General features: G+C 39.3%; 1 protein-coding gene across 1 annotated transcript in view; it reads right to left on the bottom strand.

Moving 5' to 3' along the window:
• GNB4 (G protein subunit beta 4) overlaps positions 1-17,451 on the bottom strand; it is a 43,751-nt gene that overhangs the window by 6,359 nt on the left and 19,941 nt on the right. The window contains exons 2-6 of the mRNA XM_080657769.1: positions 14,438-14,535; positions 7,678-7,716; positions 4,095-4,201; positions 2,940-3,003; positions 1,390-1,552 (exon numbers count right to left, since the gene is read on the bottom strand). Of these exons, the coding sequence (XP_080513895.1) occupies positions 1,390-1,552; positions 2,940-3,003; positions 4,095-4,201; positions 7,678-7,716; positions 14,438-14,494 (430 nt within the window). The 5' untranslated portion in view covers positions 14,495-14,535. The remainder of the gene's footprint in view (positions 1-1,389; positions 1,553-2,939; positions 3,004-4,094; positions 4,202-7,677; positions 7,717-14,437; positions 14,536-17,451) is intronic.

The raw sequence follows: 17,451 nt of genomic DNA, 5'->3' as shown, positions 1-17,451 counted from the left end.
CCTCACCTGCGTGTGCAACCTCCTCCTGTCTGGTCATGACCCATTACGGCGTCCCGGCCTAATTTGCATATTACTTCTTTGTAGATATAGATAATAAACTAGAGGCCCAGTGCACAAAATTCGTGCATGGGGGGGGGTCCCCTCAGGACACCCTGTACTCTCTCCAATCCGGGACCCCTCGGGGGATGTCCGACTGCTGGTTTAGGCCTGATCCCTGGGATGGGGCCTAAACTGGCAGTCGGATATTCCTCTCACAATCCTGGACCACTGGCTCCTAATCACTCACCTGCCTGCCTGCCTAGTCACCCCTAACTGCACAGCCCTGCTGGCCTGATCGCCCCTCACTGCTCTGTGTGCCAGCCTGATCGACCCTAACTGCCCCCCCTGCCAGCTTGGTCGCCTCTAACTGCCCCTGCTGCTGGCCAGGTCACCCCCAACTGCCCCCTCCCTGCCGGCCTGGTCACTCCTAACTGCCCCTCTGCCGTCCTGGTCACCCCCAACTGCCCCACTCTGCCAACCTTGTTGCCCCTAACTGCCCTCCCCGCCAGCCTGGTTGCCCCTCACTGCTCCCGCTGCCAGCCTAATTGCCCCAACTGCCCCCCCCTGGCCTGGTCACCCCCAACTGCCCTCCCTGCCAGCCTGGTCGCCCCTCCTGGCCCCCCCACCAGCCTGCTGTTCAGTCGTTTGGTCGTCCCTCACTTAGCCCCCCTGCCGGCCTGCTCATAGGAAGCCATCTTGTGAGGCCATGAAGGTTAATTTGCATATTACCTCTTTATTATATAGGAAGCCAAATATGCTAAGTGTCTGGTTGACCGGTTGGTCATTCAACCAATCAAAGCGTAATATGTTAATGATATGCTAAGGCCGCTCAACAGCTCGCTATGATGTGCACTCAACAGCTCGCTATGACGCTCCGACCAGGTTAGCTTGCTGCTGAGGTCTGGCCGATCACGACTGAGTGAGATGGGCCGGACACACCCTGGAGCCCTCCTGTGGTCGCTCCCAGCTGGCCAACCTCCCGCATTCCCCCCCACCCCGTTCATGCATCGGTGGGGTCCCTTGGCCTGGCCTGCGCCCCCTTGCAATCCAGGACCCCTCAGGGGATGTCAGAAAGCCAGTTTTGGCCCGATCCCACAGGCCAGGCCGAGGGACCCCACTGGTGCACAAATTCCTGCACCAGGTCTCTAGTCTTAATATAGTCTTTCAGTTACATAATCAAGTATATATGCCAAAACCCTGTGATGTTATATAGTTGTACAGAATACAGAAAATAACATTTGCTTTCTTTTTATATTTTCATTATTGTGTGAGTTTTTTGCAATAAATTTATCACCTTTACAAAAATAATACCTTTTTAAGAAAAACAGGACAATATTCAGTGGAGCTCACCTATGTGACCCGGTAACTCTCGGCTCACTCTCACATTTCCCTCTCTGGTCTTTAAGTTATATATAGAGCAGATGTTGTCCAGTCCTCCACAAGCCACATAATTACCAGAGGGGGCGTAAGCACAGGTCATTACCCAGGAAGACCTCAAAGGAATGGCATGCATCTGCAGAACAAATGGAACGCATAAAATCTTTCACTAAGGAACAACAGTCATTCATCTTCCTACCTATTTACAAAGAAGCAAATATTATGAAAAATTAAATGCATGTAAAAATTAAGGTAAAATAAAGAATGCAATGGATTGAGATAGAGAATACTGAAAAATAAAATACTAATGCACACTGAAATACCTATTATTTTTTTCTGAATTATAAATAATTCAATTTAACTGCTCTTTTCAGAAATTATTATTTTAAGAGAAGCAACAACAAGGTTATTTTAATGTAATATAACAACTTAAAATATTAAATGTAAAATGTTAAAGATAAAAAATGTAATAAAATTCTTTGTTTTTGCAGTCCTGTGCAAAATAGGAATTTCCTCCGACATAACATTGAGTAATATAAGTATCAGAGTCTATTAAAATGGTTCTTCCATGAAGAGATGGTTCCTCTAATCATAGGGCTCAAATTTAAACAATAGGAAGAGTTTCCACGACCTACTCATACCACTGTCTGGTGCCTTCTTACCCAACACCAATCATCTGCAGGTCAGGCAGTAAAATCTAACGTGTATGGGACTTGAAAGGCTAAGTGGTCCATACAGAGAATCAACACATTGTGTGTGACTACTGTGCTCTCACTTAACTTAAAATAATATTTTCAATACACATTTTTGTTTTGTTTTAGGAAAATGTAATTGAAAGACCCATGCTTATTGTCTATTAATATAGAAGAACTGTTATATTGCAAATCTGTCTTGGCTACTTTTAAATTCTCAACAGTCTGAAGATACTGTTTACTTCACAAAGTAATACTTTTTAAACTTTAATAAAAGAGTACACAGAACCTAAAGGAATTTGACCTGTGAAAGTTTTCTGAAGCTTTTCCACTACCACTGAGCACCTGTGCATCAGGCATTCTTTCCAGTGGACACAGGAGGGGGACCTGCTGGCTTCCCTAGCAGGGGCTCTAAGCAAGTTGTCCACTGTCTCCTCCGAGCAGCCCAGACACACATCAATGCCTAGAGTGGACCAACAAAAAGCTTCCTTACCCACAGCTAGAAATGAGAATCTCAGGGTCGTGGTCTCACTGGGGAATGGGAATTTGTTTAGAAAATGATTTCTATGTAAAACACTCTTTTCTAATATTCAAATATGGAATATGAAAGTCTAGTAAAACACATTGAAAAATATTCCTGCAGTTGTCCTTGGGCATGAAAAGGGGGCTAAATATTAAAATAAAGCCTAAGCTTCAAGAGAGGATCTAGATTAAATAGAATAAATTTATCTTAGAAGAAAATTACAGTTGGAAGCAACAGAATAAAGGAAAGAGCTGATGAACATCAAATCAAATAATAGGTTACTTAAGAGAATGATTAAGAAATTCTACCTTATTTGTTGTATAGCTATCCCAAATAATTAATTTTCCATCTTGGGAAGCACTGACTAGTAGCCTAGAGGAACAAACAAAAATAATTTGACACTTAGAGGAAAAAAGTAGTTTAGATTAATTATGCATGGCATTAATATAGAACAGTTCAGAAAATATATATATATATATAATTTCTTGAATTAAAAACTTGATACCGGAAAACAGCCTTCCAACTTTAACAGAAATGTATCCTGCATGCCAAAATTTTCATCATAACATAAACATTTAGCAAAATTTAGACATTTTACTAAAAATGTCTGGTTATGATTCAACTTTTTCATGGTGATAGCATTCTGGATTCTTATTCAAGATTCTGGTAGGTATTAGCTGACTGTTTTGTGTTTAGTGATATAAATTTAATGACAATAGAGTACATGTAAGCCTAAAAACCATATTTCATTCAATCGAAAAGTATCAATTGAAATGTGAAGGTAGTGTTATGGGTACACACAGAAAATACTTCCTACCTTTGAGGCTTCCACTACCTGGTAGATAAGATATTTACACACATAAGAAATCAAGTAAGTGAAAACTGTCAGAAGAGTAGCATAAAACAAATGACAAACCAAAGTAAAAGATGGAAAAATAACTGCTATTTGAATTAACCAAGCAGTCTCACAAAAGAGAATGCATCTTGAAAAATGCAATTTGTAGATACATATGCATAACGATACATATGTACTTCCATCCTTTGTGAATTTAGGTAATAATTACAGCAATATCCAAGAACTTGTACATAGCAATATTCAACAATATTTGCTTATTAACTGAAATTGCAAGGTTAATATACAATAGAACTGCTTTTGGCATAGTAAACAACAGTATTAACACCCCACTGCAAAGAAAAGAAACCCTAAACAGTTTACCTGGATAATTTAATAATGGATATTTTTGAGAGATAAATTTATTTCCATAGTAAAGGTTTCTAAACTTTTAAAGTGTCACTGATTATTTTTAATGAAAGCAAAGTCTCATACTGGATGCATTTTCTGCAAACATTTCATAAATATAGTTTGTTTACAAACTGTAAAATTATTTGTTTTAAAGGAAATGCAAATGGAGATTCTTAATGAATATAATTCTGTGGATAGTTTGGAGATAGCATGTACAAACCTTGAGTCATAGCCCCAATGCATGGCATAGATTTTAGCGAGGTGCCCCCTCAGAGTACGTCTTGTTCGCATTTGTATCCGACCCACGGAATCCATATTTGATGTGATCTTTAGAAAGTGACATGAATGTTATTCTTTACCTTAAACATAGCTCGGAAAATAAAGTAAAAACAATTAATAGGCAAGAAATCAGGCATAAGAAGGGATAAAAAATGGCGGCAGAGTAGGAGGATGCTACATGGTCATGCTCCCAGCAACAAGCTGGAATTAAACTGAAATGCGGAAAGGCTTCCTGAATAATCAACGGAAAACTCACAGGAGAGGACCCTGATACCCAAGGACCAAAGGTGGAGACCGCACAGAGACTGGTAGGAGGGGCGGAGGCATGAAAGGGCTGGCCAGGCACTCACAGACGGCAACTGAAGCCCCAGAGAGATATTTCTTCTGTGGGGGGGTAGGGGGGTGCCACTGAGAACTCTGGGATCTAATCCCCAAGCTGGGCTCCCCAGCACAGAGCACCAAACTGAGGAGGTTACCCACATAACATCTAGCTGTGAAAAGCAGTGGGGTGCTGTCTGCCAGGGAGTGGCAGCTGAAAGTTCGTGTACCCCCTTAAAGGGCCAACACACTAAGTTCCCTCTGGAGCCACCCACCTTGTGCTCCAGCAGAGGGAGGGTGAAGTGGACTGGAGCTGTGAGAGCAGAACCCAGGACTGGGGACATGGGGGATAAAGCTAAGAAGGCAGACACCCCAAGTTTCCTGGGCTGAGTCATTCCCTCACACAGCGGAGGACATCTTTCCCACATAGACATCTGCCTTGCCTGGGGGGAAGACAGTCAACACACCCAATTGGAAAAGATCTTGCCCTGAGGCCACTTAAGAGATTAAAAGTAATAATTAACCTCCAGGCAGAAGCAGCTGCCCCACCCTGCTGAAAAAACTCTCACCACACCTGAGGATGAATGCCTGGGGGCAATTCAAGTCGGAATCCTATTAGTCTGTAAACAGAGGTGGTCTCTGGAGGCTTTGAGTCTTTGCCTGATCCAATTAGTCAGAAACAGCCTTTACACTGTCCTGCACTAGAGATTGAGAGTTGTAGAGGATCTATCTAAAACATAGTCACAAACCCAGACAGACAACCAAAATGAAGAAACAAAGAAACAACCCCCAAATGAAAGAACTAGTGAATTCTCCAGAAGAAGAGATAAATGAAGCAGAGATAAGAAATTTATCTGAAACAGAGTTCAGAGTAATGATGTTAAAAATGCTCAACAGTATGGAAAAAGATATAGGAACTATGAAAAAAGAATCTGAGATCAAGAATGACATAACACAAATAAAGAACACACTGGAAGGAATACACAGCAGATTAGGGGAAAATGAGGATCGAATCAGTGAATTTGAAGATAGAAGTAAAAATATCACTCAATTAGAGAACCAAAAAGAAAAAACAATTAAAAAAACAGGAGGACAGCTTAAGGGAGCTGTGGGACAATGTGAAACATAATAATATTAGAATAGTAGGTGTGCCAGAAGAGAGAAAAGGAGAAAGCAACAGAGAAGGTATTTAAGAAATAATGGTAGAAAACTTCCCTAACCTGGTAAAGGAAAAAGTCACACAAGTTCAGGAGGCACAGAGAACCCCAAACAAGAAGAACCCAAACAGACCCATGCCCAGACACATCATAATTAAAATGCCAAAAATTAAAGACAAAGAGAGAATCTTAAAGGCAGCAAGAGAAAAGAAAACTGTTACCTACAAAGGAGTTCCCATAGGCTGACACCTGATTTCTCATCAGAAACTCTACAGGTCAGAAGGGAATGGTATGAAGTACTCAAGGTAATGGAAAGCAAGGATCTGAGACCAAGATTACTATATCCAGCAAGGCTGTCATTCCAAATAGACAGTCAAATAAAGAGCTTCCCAGACAAAAAAAGGTTAAAGGAGTTAATCACCACCAAAGCCAGCATTACAAGAAATGCTAAAGGGATTGTTGTAAGGCAGTGGTCGGCAAACAGTCAACAGAGCCAAATATCAACAGTACAACGATTGAAATTTGAGAGCCAAATTTTTTAAACTTCTTCTAATGCCACTTCTTCAAAATAGACTCTCCCAGGCCATGGTATTTTGTGGAAGAGCCACACTCAAGGGGCCTAAGAGCCGCATATGGCTCGCGAGCCACAGTTTGCCAACCACAGTTGTAAGGGATTGCTGAGAAGAAGAGACACAGAGAGAAACCTAGCCATACAGAATTAAAATGGCTATAAATAAGTACCTCTTAATAATAACCCTAAATGCAAATGGATTAATTGCTCCAATCGAAAGGTGTAGGGTAGCTGAATGGATACAAAAACATGACCCCATTATATGCTGACTACAAGAGACCCACCTCAAAACAAAAGACACACACAGGATGAAAGTGAAGGGATGGGAAAAATTTTTCCATGCAAATGGAAAAGAAAAAAAAAAAGCTGGAGTAGCAATACTCACATCCAACAAAATAGACTTTAAAAGCATCATGCTAAGCAAGATAACCCAGTCAGAGAAAATAAATATCATATGATCGCACTCATTTGTGGAATATAATGAACAACACATAAACTGATGAGCAAAAATAGAGCCAGAGGGGAAAAAATATTCTAGAATAGAAGTAATCTTGTTATTTGCAGATTTTTTAATATTTCCTACAACTTTTGTGATATCATACTATGTTAGTAGAGTTTTGGTAATATTATTATACTTCAAATCCTTTTATTCTTGAAATATTAATGTTTATTGCATGTAATATTATTATATGTAAGATCATTTTTCTAGAATAATTGGTGTTTATTGCATGTAACATCATATTTAAAATCATTTTCTTGAAATATTAAGGTTTATTGCATGTAACATTATTATATTTAAAAGTTTTTCTTGAAATAAAAAAAACTAAAAAAAAAAAAAGAAATCAGGCATAAAACAAATTTAGAGCGATTGAAGGTAATTCAATATAAATAATTCCACAGAGTAATTATAGGATCAATATGTAGTTCAAGAAAAAGTATAACTGATTTAAAATTATGCTACATGCATGCTTTCTAATAAGAATATCTTCTGTAGACTATTAACTGAAAAGAATAGATATACCTCCCAACTTTAGGGAAAAAACCAGCCCAAATAAAAATCTAATGGTAGATGATCAAAGAGTAAAACATTTATAATTTTAACTGCCTATAAGAAAGCCAGTTTTATGTTTGTAAAGCACATAAAACATTTCTTAATGAAAATTACTAATATTAACCTAATAAAAAGCTTAATAGAGTACATCTAAAAGAATCAAGAAGCTCCCTAAAAAGAAACAAAAGAATCTACATATTTTGTAGTATTTATTTTCCACAGCCTTCTATTTTAACAAGTGTGCTTTTAAAAGCACTTGTACAGCATCTGACAAATTATGAAGTGTTTTTAGAGATATAATTTTTTCAATTAAATACTAATAGAAAAGAATCTGAATGTCATTTGCCTTGGTGCAAAGCTGGTTCATGTGAATTACTAAAGTAAATAGGCTGGGGGCTGGGAGCTGGGGCGGGGATGAAGACTTTACCTGAACAAGTGTTGCATCATTGCATGCTTTCCTGGCATCCTGAAGAAAAGAAAGAGGATGATAAAACATTTCGACATGGAAATCACTAGGTACAACTTAATATTTTCATTGCAAACGTAGGTTTGCAAATGTGTTCTTACTGTACCACATAATCTTTATTCAAAACAACGTTTATTGAGATAAAATTCACATAACACAAAGTTAACCATTTGAGTCATCTTGAAGGTGTATAATTGAGTGATTAGTATATTCACCATGACCACTACCTAATTCCAGAACATTTCCATCACTTCAAACCGAGAAACCCTCTTCCCTCATCCCTTGGTAATCACTAATTTACTTTTCTACCTCTATGGATTTGCCTATTCTGGATATTTTATAAAAATGGAATTGTACAATAGATGACCTTTTGTGTCTGGCTTCTTTCACTTAGTATAGTGGTTGGCAAACTGCGGCTCGCAAGCCACATGCGGCTCTTTGGCCCCTTGAGTGTGGCTCTTCCACAAAATACCACGGCCTGGGCGAGTCTATTTTGAAGAAGTGGCGTTAGAAGAAGTTTAAGTTTAAAAAATTTACTCTCAAAAGAAATTTCAATTGTTGTACTATTGATATTTGGCTCTGTTGACTAATGAGTTTGCTGACCACTGACTTAGTATAATGTTTTCAAGGTTCCATAGGGTGGCACATATCAGCACTTCATTTCTTCTTATGCCCAAGTAATAGTCCATTATATGGGTATATCACATTTGTTGATCCATTAATTAATTGATGGACATTTAAGTTATTTCCATTTTCTGGCTTTTATGCATAGCAATGCATTGAACATTCATGTACAAATTTTTGTTAACTTGAGAAACTGTCAAATTGTTCATCATAGCAGCTGCCCAACAGGGAGGCTCCAATGTCCTCACATCCTCACCAACACTGTTGCTGTCTTCTTTTTTTAATTTGTATTGTTACAGCCATCTTAGTGGAGGTGAAGTTTGTATCTAGCGGTTTTGATTTCACCAATGATTAGTGATATGAGCATCTTTTCATGTGGAGAATCTTTACATGTGCATACCTGCCATTTGTGTATCTTCTTTGGAGAACTGTTTATTCAAATCCTCTGTCCATTTTTAATACAGGTAGGGTTGTTTATTGCTGAGTTGTAGGGGTTCTAGTATTCTGGATACTAGGCCCTTATCAGGGTATGATTTACAAACTTTCTCACATTCTGTAGGCTGACTTTCCATTTTCTTGATAGTGTCCTCTGACATACAAGTTTTTAACTTTTTATGAAGTCTATTTTTTCTTTAGTTGCTTGTGCTTTTAGTGGCATATTAAACTGTTACCTAATCTAAGGTCACAAAGATTAACAACTATGTTTAACTTCTAAGAATTTTACACTTTTAGCTGTTATATTTGGGTACCATTTGAGTTCATTTTTATACACGGTGTGATGTAGGAGTCCAAATTCATTCTTTTGTGTGTGGATATCCTGTTGTACCAGCATCATTTTTAAAAGGGCTTATTCTTTCCCTACTGAATGGTCTTGTTACCCTTGTTGAAAAACCATATATCTGTAGCTAATTGACTTACTTATGGACTCCCTATTGTATTTCATTGTGCAAATATACACTGACTTTATGACTAAGAGATTTTTAATTGTATTTCCTGAGTAACAATGAACTAGGTTGATTTAATAAGGCCACAGTATCCACAGTTATATTTGTTACTAAGCTGCAGCAAAAGCAAGAGATCTGAGTTGCCCTTCTGTTTGTTCTGGCATCTAGAAGTCGAGGTGATAGGAATGATATTTATAGTATAACTCAGGTCATTTCAGGAAGGTGTTTAAAACTACATAGCACTTCTATGGAAATGATTTCCAATACACTGGATACAGATGCTATTAGAAATAAAATATTTTAGATTCAATATGAGAAAAAGACATGACATTTCAGGAAAAACAATGTTTATACAATAGCCACAGTTTATACTAAGTTGCACATCTATATATTTATATTAATAGCATTAATTAATAGCATGTAAGCTGGTGTTTATGCCTAAGCATTACAGGGTAGACTTTCAGAGATCTTAAACTTTTACACAAACTGAAGGGAATTATCAAAAGGAAGATAATGAAACAAATCAATATAGCAAAATAAGGAAAGAGCATATATATAATAAGCAAAAAATGTTTTAAACCAAGTGTAATAATAAATTTAGAGACTTCATATACATGGGAAAATCAGAAGTGCAATCAATTCTTTCTACTAGACGTGAAACATTTTCCCCTCAAGTATTAGGTAGTATCCTTTTCAACTTCGTTCTTCCCTCCTGTGCTTAGCGTGCTCGCGTAAAGAGGAAGCACACAGTATTTGCTGAATGAATGTGCCAGATGGACGTGTTCCGCAGCCCAGGGGAAAAGGCCTGCCTCCACCTGCAGCAAAGATCAGGTGGAATGCATAATCTTTCTGGCTGCCCTTTGCACCTATTTATAAACCCTTAGAATATTTCCATGTCAGGGTGTTCTAAGTAGTATACAAACATACGATTTGATTCTCTCATTCTTAGTCAAATTGTGGGTTAAGAAACTTCATTTGGCAAGGAATGAGTTAGCCCACTTTCCTGCAATGAAAAGAATTTCCAGAAATGACAGTGATGGCCTGAACCATGTTCCAAAAATGGTGGACTTGAAGACTAAATTCTAAAAAAAGGGCTCTCTGATTTTAAGTTTTTTGAAATGAACTATATCATTTAGGTCATCTTCTTAATCCAGTCATTCAATTAAAAAATCAGTTGCCACCCTGGCAGGTTTGCTCAGTGGTTAGAGTGTTGGTCTACAAACCAAAAGGTCATGGGTTCATTCCCAGTCAAGGGCACAAAACTGGATTGCAGGTTTGATCCCCAGCCCTGGTCAGGGCTTGTGTAGGAAGCAACCAATTGATGTGTCTCTCTCACACTGATGTTTCTCTCTCTCTCTCTCTCTCTCTCTCTCTCTCTCTCTCTCTCTCTCTCTCTCTCTCGCGTGTGTGTGTGCGCGCGCTCTCCCTCCCTTTCTCCCTTCCACTCTCTCTTAAAATCAGTGAGGACTAAATGAAATAAAATAAATCTGTTGCCCTGGCCAGTGTTTCTCAGTGGTTAGAGCGTTGACCCAAGCACCCAAGGGTTGCAAGTTCAATTCCCAATCAAGGGCAGGTAACCGAGTTGCAGGTTTGATCCCAATCCTGGTCGGATGCGTGCAGGGGGCAACCAATCAATGTTTCTCTCTCACATCTATGTTTCTCTCTCTCTCACTGAGGTTCAGTTTCCTCAACTACAAAATGTAGTAACACCATCTACCTCACAGGGTTGCTATGAGGATTAAATGAGATGGGCAAGTGGCCATGTGCTTGGCCAGTCATTCCAGACAAGAATAGCATAAGTCAATATCCCTGGATGAACATAGATGCGAAAAATCTCAACAAAATATTAGCAAATGGAATTCAACAATACATCAAAAGGATCATACAGCATGATCAAGTGGGATTTATTCCAGGGATGCAAGTATGGTTCAATATCTACAAATCAATGTGATACACCACATTAACAAAATGAAAAATAAAAATCATATGATCATCTCAATAGACTCAGAAAAAGCATTTGACAAAACCCAACATCAATATATAATAAAAAAATCTCTCAACAAAGTGGGCATAGAGGGAACATACCTCATAATATATATGACAAGCTCACAGGTTAACATCATACTCACTGGTGAAAAGCTGGAAGCTTTTCCTCTATGATCAGAAACTAAACAAGGATGTCCACTCTCTCACCACTTTTATTCAACATAGTACTAGAAGTCCTTGCAAAAGCAATGAGGCAAAAAAAAGAAGTAAAAGGCCTGGCCAGCATGGCTCATTGGTTGAGTGTCAACCTATGAACCAGGAGGTCACAATTTGATTGCCCATCAGGGCACATGCCTGGGTTTCAGGCTTGATCCCCTGTTGGGAGCCTGCAGGAGGCAACCGTTCAATTCTTCTCTTGCATCATAGATGTTTCTCTCTCTCTCTCCTTCTCCCTTCCTCTCTGAAATCAATGGAGGGAAAAAGGGAGAAAACAAAAATATCACTATTTGTAGATGACACAGTATGGAATATAGAAAATCCTAAAGACTCACCAAAAAAGCTGTTAGAACTAATAAATGGATTCAGTAAAGTTGCAGAATACAAAATCAATATACAGAAATCTGTTGTGTATCTATATACTAATAAAGAACTATCAAAAAGAGAAATTAAGAAAACAATCCCATTTATAATTGCATTAAAAAGCTAGCAATAAATTTAAACAAGGAGGTAAAAGATAAAACACTAAAAACTATAAAACATTGATAAGTGAAGATGCAAATAAATGAAAAGATATTTTATGCTCATGGATTGGAAGACCTAATATTATTTAAATGTCCATACTACCCAAAGCAATCTACAGATTCAATGTAATCACCGTAAAAGCCCATGGCATTTTTTAACAAAATAGAACAAATCCTAAAATTTGTATGGAACCACAAAAGACACTCAATTAACCAAAGAAATCTTGAGAAACAAAAAAAAAGCTGAAGACATCAGCTGCTCCCTGATTTTAAACTATATTCCAAAGCTACAGTAATCAAAACAGTACGGTATTGGCATAAAAACAAGCACATAGATCAATGGAACAGAAGACAGCCCACATATAAACCCAATACAACTCAACAATAAAGTCTGATTTTAAAAAATGGGTAGAGGATCTAAATAGACATTTTCCAAATAAATGTAAAAAAGTACATGAAAATGTGTTCAACATCACTAATAATCAGGATAATGCAAATCAAAACCACAATGCAATATCACCTCACATGTTATAATGGCTATTATAAAAGAAAAGAATAAATAACAAGTATTGGTGAGGATGTAGAGAAAGGGGAATCCTGGTGCCCTGTTGTTGGGGGGTGTACTATGGAATTGGTGCAGCCGCTTTGGAAAACAGAATGCAGGTTCCTCAAAATTTTTAAAATAAAACTACCATATGATTGAGCAATTCTACTTCTGAAGAATTGTATTTGTCTGAAGAAAATGAAAATACTAACTCAAAAAGATACAGACTTCCCATGTTCATTGCAGCATTATTTACAACAGCCCAAAATGGAGACAACCTAAGTGTCCATTGACGGATGAATGGATAAAGTAAAGGTGATACCTCTATATAATGGAATATTACTCAGCCATAAAAATGAATGAAATCTTGCCATTTGCAACAACATAGATGGACCCTGAGTGCATTATGCTAAGTGAAAAAGTCAGAGAGACAAATACCTTATGATCTCACTTATTTGTAAAATCTCCAATAAAAAAAAAGAAAGAAACTCATAAATACAGAGAAATTTTCTAAAAATAAGATGGGCATGTGACCATGTGCTTGGCTAATCAGTAGATTTTGCTCAGCACATGGAGCACATCACAAAAAGTAGAGAGAGAGGGAATCCTTTCTGGTGGTGGCAACAACATCTAATCCAGAGATTAGCCCATGGAGCCTTCCCTGTTCATTCCAGGCAAGATAAATCCCTCTTTGTTTTGTCAGCTTTGTTCAACACCTAAGGTATCAACTCCAAGTTCTTATTCACATCTAGATCTTTAACTTCTTTGCATTCCTGGCAATAAGACTGGTTATGATTTCAATCCACTGGTTATTTCAATCAGTCTTTGCCCATTCCTTGTTTTCCCTGCTCCTTTCCCTCTTTTCTTGTAATATCTTTGTAGAGAGCCTGTACTTGTTCCTTTTTTCTTACTCTTCACTTTCAAATGAGATGAGTTCTTCCAAAATACCTATAGCAAAAGCTCATATTGCAGAGGGCCACAGCAATAGTCCAAGTTATTAGAGATTCTCCCTGCTTCGTGCCAAAGGTCTTCATTTACATTTGTAAGTTGTTTTAGCCCTTACTTTTTCCCTGTGAAAAGAAGAAAGCAGCGCCAGGCTACCCACAATTAGTCTCTTTCCTCCACTCTTCAACGAGAGGCTTCCTAAAAGATGGCAAGTCTGTATCCTTTCATTTTTTTCTCTGCCTACCTTGATATTCCTCAGTCCAGAGAAGCATCTGTTCCCATTGTTCCAAAGAAAGGATTATTGGCGTTGTCCCTGAGGGAGTGCCACCGACTTTGTCTGAGATTCACAGCTATAGAAAACCCTCTCACAGCCTTGCCCCGCCCCCTGAACCATCACTATATTTGACAACTTTCCCATCCTATTATGAAGTTCCAAGTGTCTTTCAATTGTGTTAAAGATGGAGCTTGTATTTGTTTCTTATGCTCTTTACTGTTTTGAGTTGATTTCCAAGAGTAAAAGATGACACGTCTTTATTATGCCACTAATAATTTTTAATGTTTTCTGCAATGTAATGTTTTACAGATGAATAATTTTTAGTATATTACAATGTGATAATCTGCCTCATCGTATTGCACCAAAAAAATCAAACTATGATTCCAGGTTTGTGACTAAGAAGAGAATTATGCTTGTCTTTCAGGAAGGATTATGATATTCACTTCTTTGGGACACAGAGGCCATTAGTCCAACATATGTATTTGTTAGGAATGATTTTTAGTGAGTTCTTTAGAGATATGATAAAAACAAACTGACCATTTCTAGTCTCATAAATTACTTAACATCTCTAGACTGATGACCTAATAAACAAATCTGGTTCATTACTGGTACAAGATAAAAATGTTAAAAATGCTTTTGAGAAAATGAAAAGGATTGCTCTTACCTGGATCTGATTCCGTAGTTGTTCGGCTTCCTGCCTCAACTGTTCCAGTTCACTCATTTTTTGAAAATTTTTACTTCAAAATTAACAACACAAAGCAACTATAAAAAATAGAGAGAGATGAATTCAGTTCTCCATTTACATGTTAATGTACTTTAAAAATATTGACATATAGCTTCTTTTTATTCCTTCTGAAACACCAATGAGATAGACAATTATTACTAGAATGTAAAATTGCTTAGTAAATATAGATTGAGATTATTTATAAAGGGTATTATGGTGGAATGTGATTAGAGGATGGAAGCGAAATCTTGAGTTGTAGTTTTCAAGACTAAATTATAAAGAATTAGTACTGAAGATGGCGGCATAGGTAAACACCTAAACTGCTGCCTCGCACAACAATTTCAAAACTACAACTAAAAGACAGAACGGACACCATCCAGAACCGCAGGAAAGCTGACTGAGTGAAAATTCTACAACTAGAAGGATAGAGAAAAGCTCACAGAGAATTGGAGGTAGGGCAAAGGGTCTTTGTGCGCGCAGAGAGGAAGGGCGGCTGAGAGCCTGGCTGACTTTCTCTGGCGGAAGGGGGAAGGGAGCCCCCGACCGAACTGAACCCCGGTTCTGACTGCACTGAAACCCTGTTCCGGGCGAGCCCCTGGGGACCCACGCTTTTGTGGGGGGAGTCTGGACTCTCGGGCGGAGACTCAGGAGCCGGGGAAGGCGGAGGACTGAAAGTCCGCTCGTGCCAGTGCGCACAAAGGCTGCGGAGGCTGCCACAGGCATTCCCTAGCGGAAGGGAGTGAGAGGCTCCTGACGGCACTGAACCTCAGTTCTGACTGAAGTGAGCCCCAGTTCTGACTGCAGTGAACCCCAGTTCCAGGCGAGCCCCTGGGGACCCACGCTCTTGTGGGGGGAGTCTGGACTCTCGGGCGGAGACTCAGGAGCCGGGGAAGGTGGAGGACTGAAAGTCCGCGCGCGCGCGCGCGCGCGCCAGTGCGCACAAAGGCTGCGGAGGCTGCCACAGGCTTTCCCTAGCGGAAGGGAGTGAGAGGCTCCTGACGGCACTGAACCTCAGTTCTGACTGTAGTGAGCCCCAGTTCTGACTGCAGTGAACCCCAGTTCCAGGCGAGCCCCTGGGGACCCACGCTCTTGTGGGGGGAGTCTGGACTCTCGGGCGGAGAATCGGGAGCCGGGAAGGCAGAGGACTGAAGGCACACACGTGCACGCAAGGGCAAGGCTGACGGGAAGCCAAGACTGAGACTCCACCCCATCCAAGCTGAGCACAGAGGCTATTGCAATTTGGCAAGTCTAATCCTATAAGGCTGTCTCCAGCACCGGACTTCTCCCAGCATAGACACAGCTGATCCTTACAGCCAACTGGCCTGGAGGTCAATTCTTCCCAGTTACACCAACAACAATCAAGACTTAATTACAACAAGGCTGTACACACAGTCCACAAAGGGGTGCACCAAGAGTGTCCACCTCAGGTTAACTGGGGAGGCAGACCCACTAGGCCAAATTGGAAACCTAGCACACAAATCTACCAACCCAGGGAAGCAGTGAAAATGCGGCGTCTAAGAATCAGATCACAAACAAAAGAAATGGAGGAAAACAAACGACTGGACATAGAATTCAAAACCACAGTTATAAGGCTTTTTAAGAATATCCTAGAAAAGGCCGATAAATATAACGAGACCCTCGAAGAGATGAAAAAGGACCAACTAGAAATTAAACATACACTGACTGAAATAAAAAATATTATACAGAGACCCAAAAACAGACAAGAGGAACACAAAAATCAAGTCAAAGAATTGAAATACAAAGAAGCAAAAAACACTCAACCGAAAAAGCAAAAAGCAAAAAAAAAAATCCAAAAAGTTGAAGATAATGTAAGAAGACTCTGGGACAACTTCAAGCGTACCAACATCAGAATTATGGGGGTGCCAGAAGAAGAGAGAGAGCAAGATACTGAAAACCTATTTGAAGAAATAATGACCGAAAACTTCCCCCACCTGGTGAAAGAAATAGACTTACAAGTCCAGGAAGCCCACAGAACCCCAAACAAAAGGAATCCAAAGAGGACTACACCAAGACACATCATAATTAAAATGCCAAGAGCAAAAGACAAAGAGAGAATATTAAAAGCATCAAGAGAAAAACAGTTAATTACCTACAAGGGAGCACCCATACGACTGTCAGTTGACTTTTCAACAGAAACTATGCAGGCCAGACGGGAGTGGCAAGAAATTTTCAATGTGATGAGTAGCAAGAACCTACAACCAAGATTACTCTACCCAGCAAAGCTATCATTCAGAATTGAAGGGCAGATAAAGAGTTTCACAGACAAGAAAAAGCTAAAGGAGTTCATCACCACCAAACCAGTATTATATGAAATGCTGAAAGGTATTCTTAAAGAAGAGGAAGAAGAAAAAAGGAAAGATAAAAATTATGAACAACAAATACATATCTATCAACAAGTGAACCTAAAAATCAAGTAAATTAAAAACCTGAGGAACAGAATAATCTGGTGAATATAATAGAATCAGGGGCATAGAAAGGGAGTGGACTGATAATTCTCAGGGGGAAAGGGGTATGGGGGGGTTCATAAAGAGACTGGACAAAAATCATACACCTATGGATGAGGACAGTGGGGGGTAGGTAAGGGCAGAAGGTGGGGTGGGAAATGGGTGGAGGGGAGCTATGGGGGAAAAAAGGAGAAATAATTGTAATAATCTGAATAAAGATTTATTTAATTAAAAAAAAAAAGAATTAGTACTAGAATGGAGTCTCGTGAGAAACACTTCACAATAAGGCACAAACAGACATACACTTAAATGTCTAATAGACACCTCAAACTTACTACTTCAAAACTAACCCCACCCTACCCCCAAGTCTCCCCTATCTCAGTAGATGGTAATCCCATCCTTCCAATGGTTTAAGCCAGCCATGGGCAAACTACGGCCCGCGGGCCGGATGCGGCCCGTTCGGCTGTTCTATCCGGCCCACGGAGCCGA

Source organism: Plecotus auritus, assembly GCF_963455305.1.
Source record: "Plecotus auritus genome assembly, chromosome: 2".
NCBI lineage: Eukaryota > Metazoa > Chordata > Mammalia > Chiroptera > Vespertilionidae > Plecotus > Plecotus auritus.
Note: the sequence above shows the minus strand (reverse complement) of the source record. Positions and strands in the feature narration are given on the sequence as shown.